This window comes from Schistocerca nitens, chromosome 2, assembly GCF_023898315.1.
Source record: "Schistocerca nitens isolate TAMUIC-IGC-003100 chromosome 2, iqSchNite1.1, whole genome shotgun sequence".
Taxonomy (NCBI): domain Eukaryota; kingdom Metazoa; phylum Arthropoda; class Insecta; order Orthoptera; family Acrididae; genus Schistocerca; species Schistocerca nitens.
Window position 1 is genome coordinate 733,340,309 of NC_064615.1, and position 25,577 is coordinate 733,365,885.

At 40.7% G+C, this 25,577-nt stretch overlaps 1 protein-coding gene across 1 annotated transcript in view; it reads left to right on the plus strand.

Annotated features, from left to right (window-relative positions):
* Nucleotides 1-4,973: 4,973 nt before the first annotated feature.
* Nucleotides 4,974-25,577, plus strand: part of LOC126234591 (bile salt-activated lipase-like) — a 45,026-nt gene continuing 24,422 nt past the window's right edge. The window contains exons 1-4 of the mRNA XM_049943306.1: nucleotides 4,974-5,107; nucleotides 5,249-5,399; nucleotides 17,394-17,579; nucleotides 19,174-19,373. Of these exons, the coding sequence (XP_049799263.1) occupies nucleotides 5,282-5,399; nucleotides 17,394-17,579; nucleotides 19,174-19,373 (504 nt within the window). The 5' untranslated portion in view covers nucleotides 4,974-5,107; nucleotides 5,249-5,281. The remainder of the gene's footprint in view (nucleotides 5,108-5,248; nucleotides 5,400-17,393; nucleotides 17,580-19,173; nucleotides 19,374-25,577) is intronic.

The following is a 25,577-nucleotide window of genomic DNA, read 5'->3' on the forward strand; positions in this document are numbered from 1 at the left end:
AATTATTAAGCACCTGAAGGAAGTGTTCCGTATTCATTGTGTCGCGCAGGATAAATGGCCCAGTAATCTTTGTGACAGTCATTGCACATCACACAGTCACTTTTGCACGAGCCTGCATATGGTCGACGGTAACTCCAGGATCGTCTTTCGCAAATGTGTCGATTCTTACAATCTCCCACATAGAATACGGCCTCGTCAGTGCAGAGGATATGATTAAAGAATTGAGGACAATCTTCGTGCCGCCCCAGCGTCGATTCCCCTTACTCCATTCTGCTATCACCGTCTTCTGGAGTCAGCTGTTGCATAATATGAGGTTGCCACGTTCGATAATTCAGTTCTTTATCCAGGATGTGACATAGCACCTACCTCGTGAGTTCGCTTTGATGTGTTGCCTGCCGTGATGATTTCTAACAGCTGCGTACGAATATTTCCTGCACATACGCCACTTTATTATCAGATCGAGACGTGGATGAACGAACTGTTTTTCTTGCTTCTTTTGCCGAGCCTGTGACAATTGTTTACTGTGTCTGGACGAACTGTGACTTTAATCTCATTTACAGTGTGCCACCATATCGCCACCAGGACGACGGAACATCCTTTACAGTTCATAACGTGCAACAATCTGTGCTCGTTGTAGAACGGTAAGGCTATCGTTCATCTTTTCCGTTGCTATGTGTACTTCCTCTCACGGCAACCGTCTGTATTGCAGAAAATGTAAAAACAAGCGCTCGCCAACTGGTGAGGTAGCAAGGAAGAGGGAACAAATTCCGAATGTGGAGCGCAAGTCTGTCCAGTCAGCCAGATGTTTACAGCTGTATCGATGCCAGTACGGCAATATGACAGTGGAGCGTAAAGCTGAAATACTAAACACCTTTTTCCAAAGCTGTTTCACAGAGGAAGACCGCACTGCAGTTCCTTCTCTAAATCCTCGCACAAACGAAAAAATGGCTGACATCGAAATAAGTGTCCAAGGAATAGAAAAGCAACTGGAATCACTCAACAGAGGAAAGTCCACTGGACCTGACGGGATACCAATTCGATTCTACACAGAGTACGCGAAAGAACTTGCCCCCCTTCTAACAGCCGTGTACCGCAAGTCTCTAGAGGAACGGAGGGTTCCAAATGATTGGAAAAGAGCACAGGTAGTCCCAGTCTTCAATAAGGGTCGTCGAGCAGATGCGCAAAACTATAGACCTATATCTCTGACGTCGATCTGTTGTAGAATTTTAGAACATGTTTTTTGCTCGAGTATCATGTCATTTTTGGAAACCCAGAATCTACTATGTAGGAATCAACATGGATTCCGGAAACAGCGATCGTGTGAGACACAACTCGCGTTATTTGTTCATGAGACCCAGAAAATATTAGATACAGGCTCCTAGGTAGATGCTATTTTTCTTGACTTCCGGAAGGCGTTCGATACAGTTCCGCACTGTCGCCTGATAAACAAAGTAAGAGCCTACGGAATATCAGACCAGCTGTGTGGCTGGATTGAAGAGTTTTTAGCAAACAGAACACAGCATGTTGTTATCAATGGAGAGACATCTACAGACGTTAAAGTAACCTCTGGCGTGCCACAGGGGAGTGTTATGGGACCATTGCTTTTCACAATATATATAAATGACCTAGTAGATAGTGTCGGAAATTCCATGCGGCTTTTCGCGGATGATGCTGTAGTATACAGAGAAGTTGCAGCATTAGAAAATTGTAGCGAAATGCAGGAAGATCTGCAGCGGATAGGCACTTGGTGCAGGGAGTGGCTACTGTCCCTTAACATAGACAAATGTAATGTATTGCGAATACATAGAAAGAAGGATCCTTTATTGTATGATTATATGATAGCGGAACAAATACTGGTAGCAGTTACTTCTGTAAAATAACTGGGAGTATGCGTGCGGAACGATTTGAAGTGGAATGATCATATAAAATTAATTGTTGGTAAGGCGGGTGCCAGGTTGAGATTCATTGGGAGAGTGCTTAGAAAATGTAGTCCATCAACAAAGGAGGTGGCTTACAAAACACTCGTTCGACCTATACTTGAGTATTGCTCATCAGTGTGGGATCCGTACCAGATCGGGTTGATGGAGGAGATAGAGAAGATCCAAAGAAGAGCGGCGCGTTTCGTCACAGGGTTATTTGGTAACCGTGATAGCGTTACGGAGATGTTTAGCAAACTCAAGTGGCAGACTCTGGAAGAGAGGCGCTCTGCATCGCGGTGTAGCTTGCTCGCCAGGTTTCGAGAGGGTGCGTTTCTGGATGAGGTATCGAGTATATTGCTTCCCCCTACTTATACCTCCCGAGGAGATCACGAATGTAAAATTAGAGAGATTAGGGCGCGCACGGAGGCTTTCAGACCTTCGTTCTTCCCGCGAACCATACGCGACTGGAACAGGAAAGGGAGGTAATGACAGTGGCACGTAAAGTGCCCTCCGCCACACACCGTTGGGTGGCTTGCGGAGTATGAATGTAGATGTAGATGTAGACGCATGTCCACACTGTAATTGCTGAAATCCAAACCTTATTTCATGATTTATATGTACACACTGTTTTCATTATGATACGATCAATATCAAAAGTTCTATAGTCATTTTGTTATACCTAGTTAATTTCCAGACACCCTAGTTAGACAAATGCCATTTATTTCGGACCAAAATAGTTGCAGAAGAAATCTTATGTGCCCCTTTTTTTCGAACTTCTCTGTAAAAATGTCCGTAAAAACATGATACGTTACATTTATGTTATTGAATTTTATTGACTCTTCGTTTTGTATGGTAGTTCATGTTGAGAATATTAAAAGCTGGTCTCTCCAATGCTTAAAATAGTTTTTCACTTCTCTGTTTCCTTTCGTTTCGCCATATGTTCCCATCTATTTCTCGCTTTTCTTCTATTTTGTTACAGGCCAGAGAACATGTAACAGTGGAGACACAAGAAGGCCCTTTGAGGGGTGAGCTGTTAGAAACATACACTGGAAATCCTATGTTCAGGTTTCTAGGTATCCCATATGCAGAACCACCTGTTGGAGATCTCCGATTTCAGGCAAGTTACTCTATCTCCCTAGTTTTTTCCTTTAAGCAACTTAATTACTAGAACTGCGGTTTAAATTCTCGTACAACCTGCCACATTTTGAATACGCGAGGTCTCTCTAAATCAGTTAAAGTAAATGCTAGAGTGGTTCCCTTGAGAAATATACCGCCGTCTTCCCTTTCTATCTTCCTTTAATCCAACCTTGTTCCCCATGTCTAATGACCTGGTCTTCGACGGGGCATTAAACGCTAATCTTCCTTCCGTCGATCTGCTAGAAGAAAGGTTATTTGTATATTTCGTAGGCATTAGGTGAGACGTAGGACTTGCAAGACGATGAAGGGAGCTTGTTTTCTGAAAGCTGTAGGGAAGTTAAATGATCAGTAATTACTAACAGTGCAATTTCGTTGTTCATTAGCTCCAGCGCCTTGGAGATGTTACTGTGGGTTTCTGGGGTGAGGCCAATTGTCACTGAGAGACACATGGAACGAATTGCTCTGAGAAAAATTGAGCGCTTTCATATGGTTCCAAGCTGCCGCCGTCTCGGACTGCACCACACGACCGATTGCAGTACATAAAAGTTTCAGCCATTATACCTCTCGGCAAATATTAACGAATAATGCACCAACATTCATAATTAACTGTACTGTCATAATACATTTGCTCCAGTATTCACTTTCATACTAACGGTACCCGATCCTTCTACTACCTACAAAAGGCACGACATTCCCAGTACAGCCGTAAGATAACTTGGTAGCAACAGCAATACGCTACGTAAGTGAAATGTCACTGACATGCAGTACTACATTTCGAGGTACAATAAGGAGATTGTGGATGACACAACGTCATCTCGAACTGTCCAAAATGCGCTTCTCCTTTAATTTAATAAGAAAGAGTATGTTCTTACTACCATGTACGTTGTTGTTGTTGTTGTCTTCAGTCCTGAGACTGGTTTGATGCAGCTCTCCATGCTACTCTATCCTGTGCAAGCTTCTTCATCTCCCAGTACTTACTGCAACCTACATCCTTCTGAATCTGCTTAGTGTATTCATCTCTTGCTCTCCCTCTACGATTTTTACCCTCCACGCTGCCCTCCAATGCTAAATTTGTGATCCCGTGATGCCTCAGACCATGTCCTACCAACCGGTCCCTTCTTCTTGTCAAGTTTTGCCACAAACTCCTCTTCTCCCCAATTCTATTCAATACCTCCTCAGTAGTTATATGATCTACCCATCTAATCTTCAGCATTCTTCTGTAGCACCACATTTCGAAAGCTTCTATTCTCTTCTTGTCCAAACTATTTATCGTCCATGTTTCATTTCCATACATGGCTACATTCCATAGAAATACTTTCAGAAACGACTTCCTGACACTTAAATCTATACTCGATGTTAACAAATTTCTCTTCTTCAGAAACGCTTTCCTTGCCATTGCCAGTCTACATTTTATATCCTCTCTACTTCGACCATCATCAGTTATTTTGCTCCTGAAATAGCAAAACTCCTTTACTACTTTAAGTGTCTCATTTCCTAATCTAATTCCCTCAGCATCACCCGACTTAATTCGACTACATTCCATTATCCTCGTACGGAGAAAGTTTTAATGTGTGCACGATTTACGATGTAGGTAAATTTTCAGGAAACAGTGGATTACATAAAATTTCAGGTATGTCGTGGAATACTGTCGCTGTTATGATGAACGACTGGCTTTCTACTTCTTGCGAGATGCTTTTTGAAAGCAATGTCAGTGAATGACGTTGGGTAACGAAAAGATCATTACGCGAAGGGTCGACTATTCGCAACACTCGGTGAAGCGTGAAGTTACTGCTTTTAATTGTTGTTACTCAATGTCTCATCCCATTAAAATGAACTATTTGCAGCAATGCCCAGAAACGAAACTCTACATATTTTAACAAATCTAGTAAGTTATATGAAATAGATGTAACTTGTTATAGCCGCCCGTGAAGAAAGCTGCGTGGTCTGAGGTCCGGGATGCCCTCAGTATGGCGTCTCATTGTCCGCAGCGCAAAAGTGGTTTACCATCTGGTGACGAAGACTGCCTCTATCTGAACGTATATGGCCCTGGAGTATGTATAATATGATAACACCTAAAAATATAATCCCAGATTCACGGTAAATTCTAGACCTAAATAAACTGAATGCTATAACGTTCGTGTGTATTCTTGCATTTATGGTCTATACTGTCATTATTCTGTATCCGTTCGCAGACACCATCGCAGAATGCTACATAGAAGGCTGTTATGGTGTGGATTCATGGTGGATGTTTCACAGAAGGTAGTGGCGAGTCCGCGAAACCGAACTACTTTGTGGACAACGATGTAATAGTGGTCAGCATTAACTATCGTCTGGGACTGCTTGGTAATAGTTTTGAATATAATTACAGCTCTAAGCTTCCTTACATCATATTTATTATAATACTTCGACATAGTTGGCGGTTTTCAGAATCAGGTACCACTCGCTTCATCTTTGTATGCCGGCTGCAAATTCTTACTAATACAGACTAATTTAAACTAGAATAAAATGGACTAGATTACCAACAGCTTTACCTTGCAATCTTTTCATATTCTCCATGCTTAGCTCTCTATTGCCCCATAACTTAATTTCATGTGTCGTAGACCGAGCAAGGGAGCGCAATATTTGTGTTACCAGATTACCATTCCGAAACAGAGAGGATCAAGCCCGTAATTTTTATTTGCCACTCGCATCACAACTTCATACATGTCCACTTTTAACGCCTTCAGGCCCTCTGGCTACAATTGTATACATTAACATTTACTGTGTCTTGCCTGCAACATAAATATTTTTCCCACTGGAAACATGAGGTAAACGTTTGGGAATTCAACCTTTTCATCATATGTGAGTGCTGCCAAGTGTTGGGAATCACTATGAAAATATCAGCAAGTACTTTACAGGAGACAGTTTTCCAACATCATGATTCGAAACAGCTAGTTCCATCTCAAGAGGCACCGAACTAAAGTGGTTTAGTGACTTCGATTGCGTAATCTGTAATACACTTTACACAACTGCATAAAAACTGGCGTTAGGCCTACCAAGCCAGTAGAAAAGTCTTCATATATTGCTTTCAAAACACAGAGGAGCCTCGGAACGAATCACTCAGTATTTGACCCCACTACTTCTTCAAGTACTGATGCAAATGATGGGAGACCTGATGATATTCAGATGAAACCAACTGGACTAAAAAATGACCTAATTATTGGCACCCTTAATATATTAACCCTCAATGGAAAAATGGAAGAAATGACAGATGTACTAACAGAGAGAAAGTTAGATATATTGGGATTAAGCGAAACAGTGTAAGGGAAAAGTGAGAAGAATTTGAGAGGAGGAGGAAAACCGTACTGGAGTGGGAATAACAGGTTTGGATGAAATGGTGTGGCAGTGATAGCGAATAAGAATGTAGGAAGTAGTACTGAAAGTGTGAGATATATGCTATACAGGATCATAATCTTAAACCTGAGATTCGAAAAAGAAACACTAAAAGTAATCTAGATTTATGTACCTCAAGTGGGATGTAGCGAAGAAGAGAAGATGGACTTTGAAAATGAGTTAGAGAACCATATAGAGAGTGCTAATATAGTGATGGGAGATTTTAATGCACATGTAGGCAAAGACAGAAAGGTATCTGGGCAAGTGTTGGGATGTTTTGGATATGGAGGCAGAAATGAAGGGGAAAGACTCCTGGATTTGTGCCAGAGGAATGGAATGAAAATAGCAAACAGCTGGTTTATGAAGAGAGAAAGTCATCTTATCACCAGATACAGTTGGGATGGGGAAAACAAGAGTGTAACTGATTATATTCTGGTAGATATGGAATGGGGAGAGAAAGTAACAAATGTGAAGCTAATTCCAAGTGTTAGTGCAGATGGAGATCATAGATTACTGGTGGGACAATGGAAAATGAATCAGTGTGTGAAAAATAGAAAAAAGAAGAAAGTGATGAGGATATGGGTTTGGAAACTGAAGGAGAGTCAAAGTGCTGAGAAGTACAGAGAATTAATCACACACAAAAATTCCCAAAAGAAGTTTTCTGCCATGTAGAAAAAGAATGGACTTTATTCAAAGACAGTTTAGTCGAAGCAGCACAAAAACTATGTTGTAGAACATCTGGAAAGGAAAAAGTAAGACAGACAAGTTGTTGGGATGATACCACAGTCCAAGCAGTTAGAAGAAAAAATGGAGCATGGAGAAAGTGGTGGAAAACTAAAAATGACGAAAACCATAAAGACATATAGAGGAAAAGAAGAGCAAAGAAATTGTGAAAACAGCAAAGAAAAAGGCACAGGAAGAGCTTACAAAAAATATTGAAGAAGATGTGAAGCGCAATAAGAAAATGTTCTATAAAATGATGAAAAATAAAAGGAAGTCTTCTGAAGTACCAGTAAAGACGGAAACAGAGGATGGTACTGTGATTGAAGATCCAGGAAATATAAAAGATCTCTGAAAGAACATGTTAAGAAACTGTTAAACGCTGAGGAGCAGGTACACGAAGAAACAACAAATAATTGAGAAATTGAGAGAAGCTGGGAAGCAGAATTAGGTCAAATTACACTGGAAGAAACGAAAATAGCTGTGAAGAAGATGAATCGCGGGGAAAGCCCCAGGACCTGATGAAGTTTCAGTGGACATGATAAGAGCAGCAGGTCCAGTGGGAATGTGGTGGCTGTAAAGAATACTATCAAGTGTGTGGAGAAATAGTACAATACCTGATAATTGGAGAAGGGGAGACATTGTTCCCATCTTCAAAAAAGTTAATCAAAGACTTTTTAAAAACTACAGAGGAATAACCATTATGAGTCATAGAGCCTAGATTTTTGAAACAATTTTACTAAATCAAATAAGTGAAAAGATAGAAGAGGAGCTGAGTGAAGAATAGCATGGGTTTAGGAAAGGAAGAAGCACTATCGACCTGATATTTTCTATCCGTCAACTGATGGATAAAAGTTGGGAGTATAGTAAAAGGGTGAAATTGGTTTTTATAGACATAGAAAAGGCATATGACTCAGTTAACAGGGAAAGACTCTGGGAAGAAATGAAGAAGATAGATATAGAAGATGGATACATTAATGTAATAAAGACAATGTACAGGGGACACAGTTGTAGAATTAGAACACCATCGGGGAACTCTGAATACTTCGAAATAAGACAAGGACTTGAGCAAGGAAGTATTGTATTTCCTGCACTTTTTAATGTTATGATGGAGGGAAGTTACCGTATTTGTAAGAGAGAAAGGGATCAACGGAAATATTACCGTGAATGGAGAACCCCTCAAAGTGGTAGAAAGTTTCACTTATTTAGGGAGTGAAATATCTAGGGATGGAAGAATAACTCACGAAATTAATAGGAGGTTACAGAAGGGAGGCAATTTCTACCAAACAATAAAACATCTGATTTGGAATAAGGAAGTTTCAGAAAAAGCAAAACTCCTTATGTATGAGAATTATTACTTCCCTATTGTCACCTATGGTGGATAAACATGCACAGTGAGAGAAAGGGACTGGAGCAGACTGCAAGCAGGGAAATGAAATTTCTCAGAGCAGTTAAGGGAAAAACAAGAATGGACAGTGTAAGGAATGTAGAGATCAGAAAGGACCTTAAACAATAAAGTATGAGAGAAGAAATTGAAAAAAAGAGATTAAGATGGTATGGGCATGTTGATATGATGCATGGGCAAAGACTCCCCAAAATCATGGAAGAACTAAAGATGGTTGGGAAAAGACCTAGAGGGCTCCCAAGAACACGGTGGAAAATGGGAGTGAGAATATCTGTGGAAAGGAGAGATGTGACCTGACAGCAAGTGGAGGAAGAAAAGTGGTGGGAGGACTGAGCCAAATGGAGAGGACTCGTCAGCACCCAGACTTGGCAGTAGCTGGAGCGGGATCCGTATATAGATAAATAGATAAAAACTGAGAATTTCAAAATATCATCTACATTTACTTTGTTGCGTGCTGTGAAGCTCATGAATGTGAGCTTTGTATCTTATTCCCATACAAGTATTCTTTGTTTTAGAAATGTAACTAATAAGGTACTGTTACAAAAGTAAATAAAGTAATACTATTACTGTTTTACTGGTTTCTATTGAGATTTTGGGAGATACATTTGCTCACGCTAACTTGCATGAAACAATGTTAGCAGTTTTAACACACGAGCCTTACTGTTCCACCATTGCCTCCAGTAGGTCTTCTCTGGTGGACTAGCAAACTCAAAATACCCTCCAGCGTCAATCCCAACTACGATTTCTCTCGAACCAATTGATGCTTGCGGCATTTTGGTTTCTAAGATATCTCTAAAAGTAGTCACTCTGTAAAGTTAATCCAGGTTTTTCGTTCCAGTGATTAATTTCAGGAACAGTGTGATGAATTTTTTCTACTGCGTTTTGTATGTGAGCCGCTAACTAGAAGAAAACCACAGCGAAAAGAACTGAAATTTACTCTATAGTCATGCTCTAGCCATTACTGTGACTATTATGGACGTCCCACGTCATATATTTACACGACCACGGGTCTTGAATCTACTGAATTCCTAAGGGAATAATAAAATTATTTGCAAAGTGGAGAAAGTATCCGAATGTCTAAACTGTGTAAGACCACTGCCAGGTTATTATTGTGCTTTTTCGTCCTTAGTTCCCGCATTTGACCCTTTATTGCTTGCTACAGTACATATGTTTCCCTTTTCTGACAGCATATCCCCCTGTTCTTGACTTGAAATATTTGTCATAACTGAAAAATGTCATATTACCGCCTTGAGCTGCTGGTAACATAACTTATTTATACAACGAGTTTCAGTCATCTGACCATCAGGTTCATAAAAGTATTCACAGAGGTATGTTAGGCAAAATACAAAATCGTTATCGTCAGGTGATAAAACCATGAATAATGCAGTGTTATCATACCATAATATAAATTAAGTCCCCAATCTTAATGCCGATTACAGTCTTAACATTACTGTACAATCCCTACCAAAGTTCTTATAGACTGCCAACGTAATTTATAACATCATGTGATAACACCTAACGATAACCATTTTATATTTCACCTAACAAAATATTGTGAATACCTTTATGAGACTGAAAATGGTCAGGCGATTGAAACTCGTTGTATAAATAAGTTATGTTACCAGCAGCACAAGATCGTATAAGTGAAGTATTTTAACAGGAACGTTTTTCAAGTATATAAGGACTGTGGGGCACCAGCTTCTAAAATGGTAAATACTACAACTGCCAATCTCTCGGCCTCCATTCTCTTCCCCACCTCTTCCGTTTCCTTCCGACATTTCTTATACACTGTCTACCTGAATCTTTCCCAGTGTCCTCCGTCTAGACGACTTGTTCACAATTTGTAGCCGCGCGCGATAGCCGTGCGGTCTAGGGCACCTTGACACGGTTCGCGCGACTCCTCCCGTCGGAAGTTCGAGTCCTCCCTCGGGCATGGGTGTGTGTGTTGTCCTTAGCGTAAGTTAGTTTAAGTCAGATTAAGTAGGAAGTAGGCCTAGGGACCGATGACCTCAGCGGTTTGGTCCCATAGGAACTTACCACAAATTTCCAATAATTTGTAGTGATACACACAAACCTTCCTCGTGATACTGTCTACCTAGTAGCAGTAACTGTATCTAAATATCTGTAGTACTTCTTGAGATTATTCTTCACATACGGCTAGAAATGTCTTAACTGTGTAAGACCACTAACAGGTTATTATTGTGCTTTTTCGTCCTTAGTTCCCGCATTTGACCCTTTATTGCCTGCTACAGTCCATATGTTTCCTTTTCTGACAGCATATCCCTCTGATCTTGACTTGAAATGTTTATCATAACTTATATCATGCTACTCACTGCTTCTCCCGCCATATACCGTCCCTTCGCTTGCTGACCAGCTCGTACCAACCCATCGTTGTCAAGAACTGTTACTCCTAACTACAGTTTATTATACACCCATCATTACTATTAATAATAAGTTGTATATATATTCCTTGCTTGTTAATTTGTTTATCTATTAGTGAAAACCATTTAAAAATCTATATATTACTTCCTGAGATTAACTATAAGATATTAACAGAAAACACAGTGGAAGTCTTCCGTTTTTATAAGGGTGGATGTATCTGGAATGTTCCAGTGAACACACAATTCGGGTTTGTTATTAGAGTTTTGCATGACCGAGCAAGCCAGCACAAACCCAAAGATGGGTCGAGCACAGCCTAACTGGAAACGCTACCCGCACCAGCTGTTGTGGTCGAACATAACATCCATAACCGAATCGTTGGTGATGTTTGACTTCGAAAACTTTAAACGTGTTTTTATTCGTGCGCGATACACCCACACACGCGGCTCACTCGCGTTGTGAGTGTAGTGATGCAGCATGAGGAAGCCAGTGAAGTAATAAGTAAATCTGAAAGCAATGCGTACACATTGAAATAACAAAAATTCTACAAAACGTATGGAAAAAATGACTGTTTGTTTCAAAAGAAAACAGAAAGTATACTTGGGTACTTTTCGTGCATTTAATGCATTATCGTGTTTCATTTAAGGAAACACAGTTGTAAGAAATTCTGCTTCACGAATGCCGACAGCACTAAAAATCACTATAAAAGGAAAGTTTGTTCCAGTGTGTGCTAAAGACATGCGACCGTTTAATGCCATTTCTCGTGAAGGTTCGAAAGAACTAGGGCCAGGATTTAATTCATCCGGGTGCACATTATCGAGAGGTCAGTGTTTCAGTTCGAACAATAAACATATAATTCGACACTTACAGCACATTATATAAACACAGATTGATCTCTTGTGAATAATATTTTATTTACAACTCAAGCCGCGGACGTTATCAAGGCGATAGGAAATACACACATCTCAAAAAGTGTTGCATCACTTCGGTTTCTAGAGTTCCGGAACCTGCACAGAAAATTGGAATAGGTATCAACATAAATATCATTACCCCCCTTTTTATTGCACATAAAAATCACACATTGCATATTGTTCCACCATACAGTGAGATCTTCAGAGGTGGTGGTCCAGATTGCTGTACACACCGGTACCTCTAATATCCAGTAGCACGTCCTCTTGTACTGATGCATACCTGTATTCATCGTGGCATACTATCCACAAGCACATCAAGGCACTGTTGGTCCAGATTCTCCCACATCTCAACGGCGATTCGGCGTAGAACCCTCAGAGTGGTTGGTGGGTCACGTCATCGATAAACAGCCCGTTTCAATCTGTCGCAGGCATGGTCGATAGGGTTCAAGTCTGGAGAACATGGTGAGCACTCTAGTCGATCGATGTAGTTACCCTGAAGGAAGTCATTCACAAGACGTGCAAGATGGGGGTGCGAATTGTCGTCCATTAAGAGGAATGCGTCACCAATATTCTGCCGATATGGTTGCACTATCGGTCGGAGGATGGCATTCACGTACAGTACAGCCGTTACGACGCCTTCCTTGACCACCAGCGGCGTACGTCTGTCCCACATAGCGCCACCCGAAAACAGCAGGGAACCTCCACATTGCTGCACTCGCTGGACAGTGTGTCTAAGGCGTTCAGTCTGATATGGTGGCCTTCAAACACGTCTCCACCGACTGTCTTGTTGAAGGCGCACGTGACAGTCGTCGATGAAGAGAACGTGATGCCAGTCCTGAGCAGTCCATGTGGCATGTTGTTGGCCCCATCTGTACCGCGCTACATGGTGTCGTGGTTGCAAAGATGGACCTCGCCATGCACGTCGGGAGTGAAGTTGCACATCGTGCAGCCTCTTGCGCAAAGTTTGAGTCGTAACACGTCGTCCTGTGGCTGGCCGAAAGGCACTATTCAACATGTTGGCGTTGCTGTTCCTCCGAGCCATAATCCGTAGGTAGTGGTCATCCAGTGCAGTAGTAGCCCTTGGAAAGCCTGAGCGAGGCATGTCATCGACAGTTGTCTCTCTGTATCTCCTCCATGTCCGATCAACATAGATTTGGTTCACTCTGTGGCGCCTCGACATTTACCTTTTTGAGTGCCCTTCCTGGCGCATAGTAACAATGCGGACGCGATAGAACAGTGGTATTGACTGTCTAGGCATGGTTGAACTACAGACAGAACGAGCCGTGTACCTAGTTCCTGGTGGAATGTCTGGAAGTGATCGGCTGACGGACATCCTCCGTCTAATATGCGCTGCTCATGCATAGTTGTTTACATCTTTGGGCGGGTTTAGTGATACATCTGAACAACCAAAGGAGCTGTGTCTGTTATAGAGTATCCACAATCAACGTCAGTCTTCAGGAGTTCTGGGAACCGGTGTGATGCAAAACTTTTTTTGATGTATGTATTATGAAGAATATAGAAGAGAGGACGACTAATTGGAACATTTCGGCGGAAATGTTGCATAATTTTGTTTTGTTTACAACCATGGTGCCAATAAATCGAAAGCCTAGAAAATCACAGCAGGATTCCTTGTGCTGCTCCTTCTATAACAGCACTTAGCTACACTTTCGATGAAGGTAGTTTCTTGTTAAACCATTCCGCGAACATCGGTTAACAATAAATACTGTATGATGCATTGTTCATTATATGAAAGAAAGTGGCCTCTGCTCATCTTTTAAATCGTCTTCTAACCCAGCTGTAACAGCTCGTACACTAGCTGGATTGCTTGCTCAGTATACTGAAGTTGCTGCCTTACTGAAGGAAATGTATTACTCTTACAGATTACAGGGATATGACTTTGAACTTGGAGGAAGAACTGTAGATTTAACAGAAATTATTTAGAAAGAGAACAGATGAATTAGAAGGAAAAGAGAACCTACAACCTCGTTAGCTATTTTTTGGTCTCATAAACATCAACAAACGTGCATTGTCAAAGAGAATGATTGTGAGGTCAATTTAATTACTGTAGCTATAGATACTGTACCGTTATGATGCGAGGGGAGGATAGACTTGTAACTAACTAGAGTAAATGATGTATATTGGCAGATATGTGTTTCTTATCATGAAGTACATGAATTAAAAATCGAGCGCTAATTTTTCTTCGTCTGAAGGTTGTACTTACTTCCAAACGTAAAATTGCTACGTTCATCTGTCTTTCCGGGATCTCAGTATGTTTGATATGAATGAAAAACAGGAAATTCCTAGCAGTGAGCGACAAATGAGTGCAAGCTATTCAAGTACAAGATGCAGATATTAATGTAATCGTTTTTGTATAGTGAGTGCATAGTGTCTTACAGCGAAACAGATGTATTATAATTCATGTAATATGTCATCGCTGTAAAACAGACTTTTATTCAGGCAGGCTTTCATGATTTCAACATCAGTTTTGTATTACTTCCCCCCCCCCCCCTCTCTCTCTCTGTCTATCTCTCGCACTATCTCTCTCAATCTCTCTCTGTCACTCTCTTTTCTTCATTAGATAGAACTTTCATCACTTCCAGTGTCACCACCAGCCAGAAAGAGAGATCTTTCAATGACTGGAAGAAAACGAGTCCAACCGCAGCAGATGAAATAGATGTCTGTATATTAATGCACCTCGGCGATGATGGGGTGTCAAAATGGTGGAGCAGAAGTGAAAAGGATCTACCAGGCAGGCACCTGTCACAAGACGTATTTTATGTATCCTAGCAACAAGCGCATCTAGCAAACGGTGCTTTAGTAATGCTGAAATGTTATTAAAAAATCGCCACAGACAGTTAAACCCAGAACGAGTTACTGATCTATTGGTGATCAACAGTAAATATTAAGTTTCTTCTCCTGCAAACAAACATAAAGATACAGCTGTAAATATACAATTTTTTTTCGTATGTATTCTTTGTAAGGACCGTCCTCTCCTATACTTCAGCGAAAGTATTTATAGAATGTGTCCGTAGTTCACTATTAATGGCACGCAGAATAAAACTTCTATTTGGAGTCTTATTTTTTCCCAGGTTTGTACTGAAATATCAAATAATTTTCCATATGCTGTATGAATTTAGCTGTGGAATATAAGCGTTCTTGAAAACATTACATAAACTTAAAATAAATTAATTAAATTAAAAAAGAAATGCAGAGGGAGTAAAAAAGAAAAGAAGTAAGGGAGAGAGAGAGAGGCAGTGGATTTGTGCAGTGCAGCGAGTCTAGGCGAGCCGAAGCGATGCATCAGCCTCGTAAGACCGGTCCTGCTCGCATGTCGAGTCCAGACGTCAGACGTGGAGCGAGTACGTGACCAAGCCGATTCATGGTGGGCGGGATACGAGCGGGTCGGTCCCCCACCTAGCATCCTGACCATAACCGCATTTTGTTTGGCATTCCAATAATTCTTGTTTCTACCCTCTTAAAAGTGCCCATTACAACAATTCTGCCATACAAAGATATCAATGTGTCCTTTAAGCGGAACTTGACAAAATGTAATGCTGCATTTGACCTCTGCGGCTAGTGTTCTTATTTCTCATTCTCACAACCAGTGGATAACACATACAGTAGTAGCTACAGAATTCAATTTATATACAACTGGCTAGTAATTTATTTGCCCTTCAACTGTACCTGACCTTCCACACACACAGAAAATTCCAAGTGCTTTGTGTCGCTGACAGAAGCATAGGTGCCTACCACGCACCTGCAAACACTTTTTCTGGGAGCACATGCTAAAGGAGCAACAGTATAACACCTGAAGAGTATTTCATCGGTGTACCAGAACACCACCTACAACTGTGTGAGAACCATGACCGACAACACAGAACACATGCAACGCGAGCATGTCGGCGAGGAATACACTGTTATCTACAGTTCCTGAATGAAGGCTTGCACACTCGTCGAAATTGGGTGTTATCCTGCTTATAAAATTGGACACGGAAATTTATCATGAGAACGCAGTACCTAGAGCTACAAAAAGCCCTCGAAGAAGCAATGTCTGACCGTATTAACTTAATACATACGACTTGGGTCACGTGCACTATTCAGCGGCATCAGAAAACCATCATGCCTTACGTTTTACCGCTGTGCTAGTCAGTAATACACAGCGCCAACCTGCTGTCACTACAACGGCGTCCTACATCTTGTGCGTCCATCACGGTAAGACAGATGAAAGAGCAACTAGTGCGAAAAATTTACGTTTTGTCATTCGACGCCAAAGTGATCATTGTCATGTGCTTGTTAGCGACCGAGGAATTCGTGGCTGCTGGAAAACGGAAGCTGACGCAATGACACAATATGTCACCAGTACAGTCGGGAGAGGAGGGTAGAGAGCTCTCGATGACAGCATATCCAGATCCCCTGTACTTTCATGTACGTTTCATCTGAGAACTCTGTACTAGCTGAGCGTCGAAAACTGTTTGACGTATGCCATACCTCTGCAGTAGTCCAGCACATAACGTTGGCACGCTGTTCTCAAAACTCTATTCGCGTAGACGCACTTTGGTCACCTTTCCTGGGTGTTCTAATATTTGTGTATCAGTGTATGTTCACTCGAGGCTTAAGTTCTGACTGCTTCAGCAACGAATTTTCCATTACCATTTTGGAATGCCCAGCTAGTCTGGTTAAAGGTAACAGGATATCACCGTCGATAATAATCAATAATGAGATCATCCTTACACCATACAGGGGAATCTGCTTCAAAGGAACTCCTTTGAAAGGTAACGAAAGAATAGACACAGAAAGCACAGTTACAATAGTCAGACAAAGAAGGGACTTGTGCTTGAAAAGTATGAAACAGTATTAACTTACTGTATGCCTGTGAATTATGTCAAGTGTCTGTAAACGTCTGAAGACAGGTCGGTACTTACAGAAAGATAATGGGTTAGTGCAGCATGGTCATAATTCTGAGTAAGTCCTAGCTCATTTCTTGCCGAAAGTTCAGCTGGTTACCTGATGTGAAAGTCCACTGGAGAGACGTTACATATTTATTCTCCAAGCTTCTTTAAAGCTGTTAGTTTATTTCTATTAGGTCCTTGACGATTAAACGTATAGAAATAAACATTTTTAGCAACCATTTAGTACCTGACGTTTTGTCCCGCCAGAAATAAGTCCATGTTTACTTAATTCACATGAAACGTTAAGGTCAAAACACAGAAAACAAGTCACTACTTCGATATTTGAATTTGGTACAATCAGAACAACATCAGCCTCAGCTGTTTCTGTTTAACATCAGATACTGGTGTGAGGAATACCATTACACTGCAGGATCTCTGGATTCTTCTTGGGAATGTTGTCAGTATAGTGAGTAAGATACTGTATGCTGTCACACCGACAGGACGTTAGGATATTGTATTTATAGCATAACCTTATTAAAATGATAATGCTATAAACAGAATTGTGTACGTACTAATGCAAGGTATAGTTTTGTTCGATAAAAACTTATAGCCAGTTAGTGTTATTCTAAGTTTGTTGTTAACTGCAAGAAATGTCTTGTAGGTTTCTTAAGCACCGGTGATGGAGTGGTTCCTGGGAACATGGGCCTTAAGGACCAGACAGAGGCCCTTCACTGGGTGCAGAGGAACATAGAGGCGTTTGGTGGTGACCCAGACAAAGTCACTATCTTCGGCCAGAGTGCTGGAGGAGCGTCTGTTCATTACCACGTCCTGTCCTCTTCGAGCAAAGGTATTTAAACAAAATGTTTCAATACTCTATTTTGAAAGCGTTCTTAACAGAAAGAATAAGAAAAGGAGCCATGGCTTGGAAATAATGACAATCATTTCATGGCGACTACAGGATTGATTGGATCGGTGAGTTGTAATAGGGGTCATGTCCACTTTTTATCCAATTACATCTACCTACGTCATAAGCATGGGAACAGAAGATAGTCTGAACTTTAAGAGCTTGTGGCCTAACCACTACATAAGGGATAGCATTTATACAACGAATAACCAGTACTGAATATCCCTACAATGTTCTAAAGGAGGTAAATATAGAGATAGTATGTTTGTGACTAAATGCAGTTCTTGGCGAGCATTATGTGCTCTCGTAGATAGCTGGCTATTTGTCAAACATAATGGAAGGAAAACCAAGTTAATTCTACATTTTTATGAGATTAATTAATTTCGGGCCATGCTCTATGGTACTATTTCATTTGCTCATACTGCAGAATATTGTACATTACAAATGCATTATTAATTAGTTATACTTTAAATGATCTTAGTATTTTGTTGCACCCCCTTGGCCCTTACAATAGCCTACACTCTGTCAGGCATAGAGTCGATCGATTTTCTAATGCTCCTGACGTCAATTCGATGGTGTCACACATTCCCATTCACCCCCAACAGTTTCTGTTTTATTACTGGTTGTTTCTTCCGGACCCTTTTCACAACTAGTTGCCACAAAGACATCGGTTGGCAAATTTACCGGCCACGTACATTCTCTGGCGTCCAATTCAGTCATGACACAACGAATCTGAAACAATAGATTTGGACGATGTGTAACAGCAGTAAGCTTTCTTGATGTGTGGCATGTAACCAGGTCCTGATGGAAAATCAACTGGGCACCTGGGAAAGCATCATGTCCTATAAACATCAGTGAACATCAGTGAGCATCACTTTGCATTGTTCCCTGAACGAAGTACAACCTTCCTGCACCTTGATATGTCGTTGCTTCCATACCATTACCGATTGAGCATGTTTCACAGTTCGCACAAGGCGATCAGGATCCATCCTTTCATTGGGTTCACACCTGATGAGTTTCGGTTTGTCACTCATCATGAAAATTCGGCTTACAGCTGAGAATACTACGGTTCTCCACGGCACTTTTGTCCAGTTTAAGTGCAGTATGGGACATGTCAGCCTTCAAAAGTAGAACTGTTCATCCACTTATGTACTGCAAATGAAAGAAGTGATTTTCCTTTATCATAGTAGCGTCTATCATAGTGGCTTCGTCAAATTGGTGGGCGATAACAAAATATATTTTTCCCAATCATATGAAGTCATATTATTAGGTGTTAGTGGAACATGTATTTCAGCATACTTAGGAAGACTTTATTGGCTGTAACAGATTAGGGCTGGACAAAAATAAATTGAGAGCTAGATTTGTTTAATAAATTAAGGCATCACACATTTGATAATGATCTTCAGTACTGTTGTCGATAACCTGGAGAGTGTAAGCGTGAATATATATTTTACATAATATTAGTGATAGAAAGATATCTTCTCTCAAAATAGTGAGCATGATAACTATCACTAACTGTAACTTTTTTACTTATCAGGTCTGTTCAAGAACGCTATAGCAATGAGTGGATCAGCCTTAAACCCTTGGGCCTTTTCCAAAAACGCCACAGACAGGGCAATACGCTATGCAAAGACTTTGGGATATACAGGGAAAAGTTCCAATGACCTTGCAGATTTTCTGACAACTGTAGATTTTGGTTCGCTACTGAGTGATGAAACAATTGCTCTATCCGATGAGGTATGCATGACTCTTTTTCCTTGAGATTTGGTCGCAGCACTGGAACTGCTTGTAAAGATTGAGGTAATTCATCTGTAACGCAACGCAAATCGTTATGAACTTTTTAATTGAAAAAGTAGTTTGTGTAGTCAGTAATGCTGGCTAAGCAATTAATTTGTTACTGATAATGGACTACTAAAATGAATTTCAAGTTCTCTCAAATTACGATATTCTTGTCCAAGTGTACAGTAACTTCAGACAACTCGTTTTGCAGCCATGTGTCATTGCTGAGCTTCTTTCAGAGACATTCCTGAGATTTGTTACTTAGCAATAATTATTTTCATTCAGTGTATTATTTATAGCTTTATAGATATTGCTGAAAATCCTTTGTAGTATTTAGTGTCTACTTATTGCAAAGGATAACAATCAAACATAATTTAAGTAAGTTTTTATTCAACTATATTGATATTTGTGGCAAGGGTAAGAAGTAACGCACTTTCCTTTGTACGTTTAGACTGTGTTCGTGAACTGGAATACACGGTGAGTAACATATATGTAGTTATATGAATAACCATCAAAACCTGCTTTCCTAAGACAAAGACGCGACACCACGATGATTTTACTGAATCTCATACATCGAATGGTTCGTGTACATTAAAGGGGACACAGGGCTTTCGAAATCATATACCTTATTTCACTCGAGTAAGATCCAGGAAGTGTGCACTAAGATATCATTCTAATAGATAAGAAATGTTTACGTGCATTTATATTCAACTGCCTTGGGTTAATTTTTGGAGCTTAAACAAGTGTCACCTCTGGTGAGAGTAGGCCAACACTGCGAAGAGTAGAAACATGTCTCTTCCAGAAAATAGCAGGCTATCGCTAATGAAAAATAAAAAAAAAATTACTCCGCTAATTACGTGAAGTAGAAGCACCATGTTCGCTTAGTGTTCTGACAAAAGGCTTAATCGAATAAAAGAGTTCAAAAGAACTTCCAATGTGGATTGGGTAGAATTCACGATCGAGACCGTCGATATACCATTGGTGCTGTAATTTCCTGCAGGCAGGCAGCAAGAATGGGAAACGTCATTTGCAGGGCCAAAGACAAGAGAAGCTGACACAGACGTAACTTTCCAGCGTTCACCACACCAGTGCACAGCGCATAGTGCATGGCCTTCCTATGGAACGTTAATAGTCGTATCCAAACAGCTTACAAAACTTGCGAGTTTGGAAATCTGGTGACTAGGGTTAGGACTTTTTCGACATGGCATACATTTTTCGGTTAGACTGAAATGTTCTTTAAATACATACATATGCTTGTTATGGAAAAAAGTAAAGAAATTGCTGTAAATTGTTAAGTAATAATCTCATGTATGGGCGTTTCTGTCTCATAGAGCAAATTTTAGTAAGTAAATGGTCGTATTCGTTTTATTTTCATTCTTTCAAGAACTAAAGAACTTTTCCCAATCAATTTATTTCTTTTCTGTTACATTTCTGAGAACTGCACATCTCATTTTCTATTCAGGAAAACGGCAAATTTCTACCTTCCTCAACCATTTCGCGTGAATCCATAATACGGCATTCATTCTTGCGCAATAATTGGTTTGTATAGCCTATTGTTACTTCGTGCTTTAGCCATTCTGGACTCCGGACTGCAGCCAAGTGTATCGTTGTGTTATTCAATCCTTTTGAAGTTCAAGTAACTGCACAACAGTTCAGAAGAAAAAGTACTCAAGTAAAATTACAAAAGTTAGTGTCTCAAGTGAAGTACAGATTAAAACTGGAAAAACACTGCAATAAATATTCCTAGCGGAATTACGTCAATCTTATTCACTATTGTGCGGCAAACTTTGTACAGGTTTTCTTTGTACTGACACTCCAGAAAGCAAATTCAACCATCGAACATTACAAGAATTCTTAGAAAGATACACAGACAAATCTCTATCTCATTCTTCTACATAAGGATGGACTACGCCAGTCGAAGCTACGAAAAAACAATTCAACAAATCACACAAGCTGAAAATAAAAGAATATGACAAATCACAGAATCTATGGGAAGATTTATTGACAAATTTAGTTGGTACGTCAAAAGGTATTTTCGAAAGCCTCTTCACGGTTTGCAACACTTAAATTGTTAGCTTCAGACCTTTCGTTACCACCATCTATCTTGAGTGGACTGTTGTATATATGTCTGTAACTATTACTGCCAGAACTTCAACGTTGTGAAATGCATCATTGATTCAGTCGACAGCAGTGAAGTCCCTTCGATTCAGCTAGCTCAAGAATTAATCAAAATTTAGATTTTATTCCTACTACCATAATTGCTTTGGGGCAATCAGAAGCAATCACCTAGTGAAGTGGACACAATAAGAATAAAAATTGTTGAATAAATTAGAAGACATCTGTGGTAAAATGAGAAAAAATGTGTCAAAGAAAATGAAGAAGCTTTTAGAATAAAGCGAAGTGTACCGTACTCTATGTTCCAGGCCAATGATTGTCGCTGAGTGAAAAGTTCTCTCTTAATCACTTAGAGTTGGATTCAAACGATATTGCTCATTTTCAATACGATACTCTTATTTCAGCTGAAGGAGAAATGAGTTTTTCGGAGTACATGGCTTTGTTGGTTGATAACAGGAAGTAATTCTTCTTTGAAAATTTGTGCAAGTTACTGATTGTATTTTGCAACTCAGAGGTCATATAATGAAGTAAAATTAAGGATATAAAAAAACATCGCACATTGATTATGTTAATGTTAATAAAAAGCTTTCTACATCATCAAATTCCAAGGTTTAGTTTCCTTCTCATGACCATTTTATTCTTAACTAAACAATTCATTATCAAAGAGTGACAATGATTTACTTTTAGCAGAAATTTTACATCACTTCCATACTGTTAGGTCATAATTTTTAAGTCATTGTGCATATTTTTGTAAATTTGCGGTCATAACTACATATTTTTGTGCATATTATGGTGACATTTTGGTACTACAAATGTTAGCCATCGCCGCAACGAATGTAGTTCGTTTGTGGAAATTGATGAGTGTCTGAGTGAGAATAACGACTCTCCAAACAAAGCATCATTTTATATTTCAGCACCAGTTACTGGTTAAGAAGTTGGCATAGAAACTAATCTAATTGGTACTGACATAAAATTGTTAGTTTTAACCCAACACCAAAAGCAAAGAATAATTTAACCCTGCTACTACTAAACATTAAGTCTGCAGTATTAAACCGTTTGTCATAGTTTGTCACAATAACAATAATTTTATTTTGTAATAATAATATGAATTCGTCCTGGATTTTCCATTGTTCTAAATTAGTTTCTATAGGCACATACTTTAATTTAGCCCATTGTTGTGCAGTAGTTTTATTTTGTTGAAGTCTGACGATGAAATATTAGTAATACAGTCTGCGATAAGGGATGTCTATTCTTGAACACGGAATCCTATTGTTTTCGTGTTGAAAGCTTGTCTTGATATGCCGTCCACATCCGAAGGCACGGTTTCAGGAGCGTGTAACTAGTGTGCTTTGCTTTACGTGTATCATGGCAGAGAACCTTAGCTGAGTGCGTCATTCTCACGATGGCGAAGTCAGTGTAAATTCTGGACGTGATATTCTTGGCAAGATAACTATACTGAATAAGGGGCCCAGAATTCTATTGATTTTTGAGTTACGAATACCTGATTCTCGGCACCAACTGCTAATGTACAGAGCTACTACCAATGTACCGTACTTGTAATCACGTTAGATAATTCGTCGAAAATTAAAATGAGCACAATACTTTGCCTATTATTCACTCGTGATGCTCGTGCCCTTCTTGCACACTCGAAATAAATTTTAGACTCGTTTAATTTTGTATATCCTGCGCACACATTCCCGACCGTGGCCACATTCTACAGAAGGTAGCCTCTCTCTCTCTGTCTGTCTCTCTCTCTCTCTCTCTCTCTCTGTCTATCTATCTATCTATCTATCTACCCATTTCTCTTTTGTCTCTGTGTGAGCGTCGCCATCCTCAGACAGGCACGACGACGTCCCATTAACATGATGTCTGCACCTGTCTGTCACAATGATCATTTGAACACCACGCAAAAGTTGACTGTAGCAAACATGCGTTTCTCACGTGACAGGCTGACGACATCAAGACTTTTCTGACCAGTTTCTTTGATCACAGTACTTTCCTAACCAAAAACATAAATCAAAAGGACACTGAGCCCGAAATCTAATTGAGATATAAATTTGCATACTAAAAATTGAAAAAAGTATGTGTTATTAAAAAAAAAGTGTGGTGACATCTGAGTTGTCCGACGATTTTACCGTTTTGCAACGAGTCCAGATCGTCCGTATACAGTATGGTTACCAAACATACTACTTGCCTCAGGGACGTAGCCGATTCCATACTGCAAGCCTGAAATGAATGAGTAGCACTGTTTGATGATTTTTTCGTTATGTTAGACCATTCTCCCTTTTTTTATCAGTTATGTTGATTTACTATAAAATTATGTCGTACCACAGTTTTCAGACCGTCAACGAATGTTGCTTTGACAAACTGCCTATTGGCTTCTGTCTCGGGTTCTTCGGCCGACGTTCATCTAATGATTTTTCTGACGTTTCGCCAGCACGAGTGGCTGGCATTGTCAAAGCTTCACCCTCCATTGCCGGTGGTGAACTGGAGGCGAGCTCGCGGCCGCAGACTATATGTACCTGGCGCGCCAACGTCCGAGGGCTTCTCCGCGGTCATTTCCGGTGCGGTTCTCCTCTTGCTACCTGCGACGGTCGTTCGCTGCAGTACGGGAAGCCAGGATCCGTTTACCTTAAGGCTTTCCTCTTTCTTGTTGAAACTGTTCGCGTGTTTTTGTATTTCTACAGCTTCTCTGAACAAGCGCGTGTGATAGTGCTTCTCTACAGCCAGAACTTCCGTGTCGGCGAATTTTATTACGTGGTCGGTCTCATTCAGTGCGTGTTCTGCCACGGCCGATTTCTCCACCTGCCCCAACCTGCAATGTCGCTTATGCTCTTTGATCCTGGTGTTAATGGATCGTCCAGTCATTCCGACATAAACTTTTCCGCATGTGCAAGGTATACGGTATATTCCCGACATTGCAAGTGGGTCTCTTTTCTCCTTCGCCGATCTAAGACACTCTTTGATCTTCCTTGTCGGTTTGAAAATCGTCTTATTCAGTGCGTGTTCTGCCACGGCCGATTTCTCCACCTGCCCCAACCTGCAATGTCGCTTATGCTCTTTGATCCTGGTGTTAATGGATCGTCCAGTCATTCCGACATAAACTTTTCCGCATGTGCAAGGTATACGGTATATTCCCGACATTGCAAGTGGGTCTCTTTTCTCCTTCGCCGATCTAAGACACTCATTCCCAGAGTGACGGACAGAATCGGCCGTATATTGCGCAAACACGGCGTAAAGACGATTTTCAAACCGACAAGGAAGATCAAAGAGTGTCTTAGATAGGCGAAGGAGAAAAGAGACCCACTTGCAATGTCGGGAATATACCGTATACCTTGCACATGCGGAAAAGTTTATGTCGGAATGACTGGACGATCCATTAACACCAGGATCAAAGAGCATAAGCGACATTGCAGGTTGGGGCAGGTGGAGAAATCGGCCGTGGCAGAACACGCACTGAATGAGACCGACCACGTAATAAAATTCGCCGACACGGAAGTTCTGGCTGTAGAGAAGCACTATCACACGCGCTTGTTCAGAGAAGCTGTAGAAATACAAAAACACGCGAACAGTTTCAACAAGAAAGAGGAAAGCCTTAAGGTAAACGGATCCTGGCTTCCCGTACTGCAGCGAACGACCGTCGCAGGTAGCAAGAGGAGAACCGCACCGGAAATGACCGCGGAGAAGCCCTCGGACGTTGGCGCGCCAGGTACATATAGTCTGCGGCCGCGAGCTCGCCTCCAGTTCACCACCGGCAATGGAGGGTGAAGCTTTGACAATGCCAGCCACTCGTGCTGGCGAAACGTCAGAAAAATCATTAGATGAACGTCGGCCGAAGAACCCGAGACAGAAGCCAATAGGCAGTTTGTCAACAAGTGGCCACGAAAGCCTTAACAATTTTGAATGTTGCTTTCTTACAAAAGTAGTGCTCTAGCATATGATGCCAACACTGTGGGAGATACCCTGAACGAGGCGTTTCCTTCTAGAACTCCCGGTCGGCAGGTGTGATCCTAATCCGTAGACTCTCTAACTCGCTGACGTTATGCC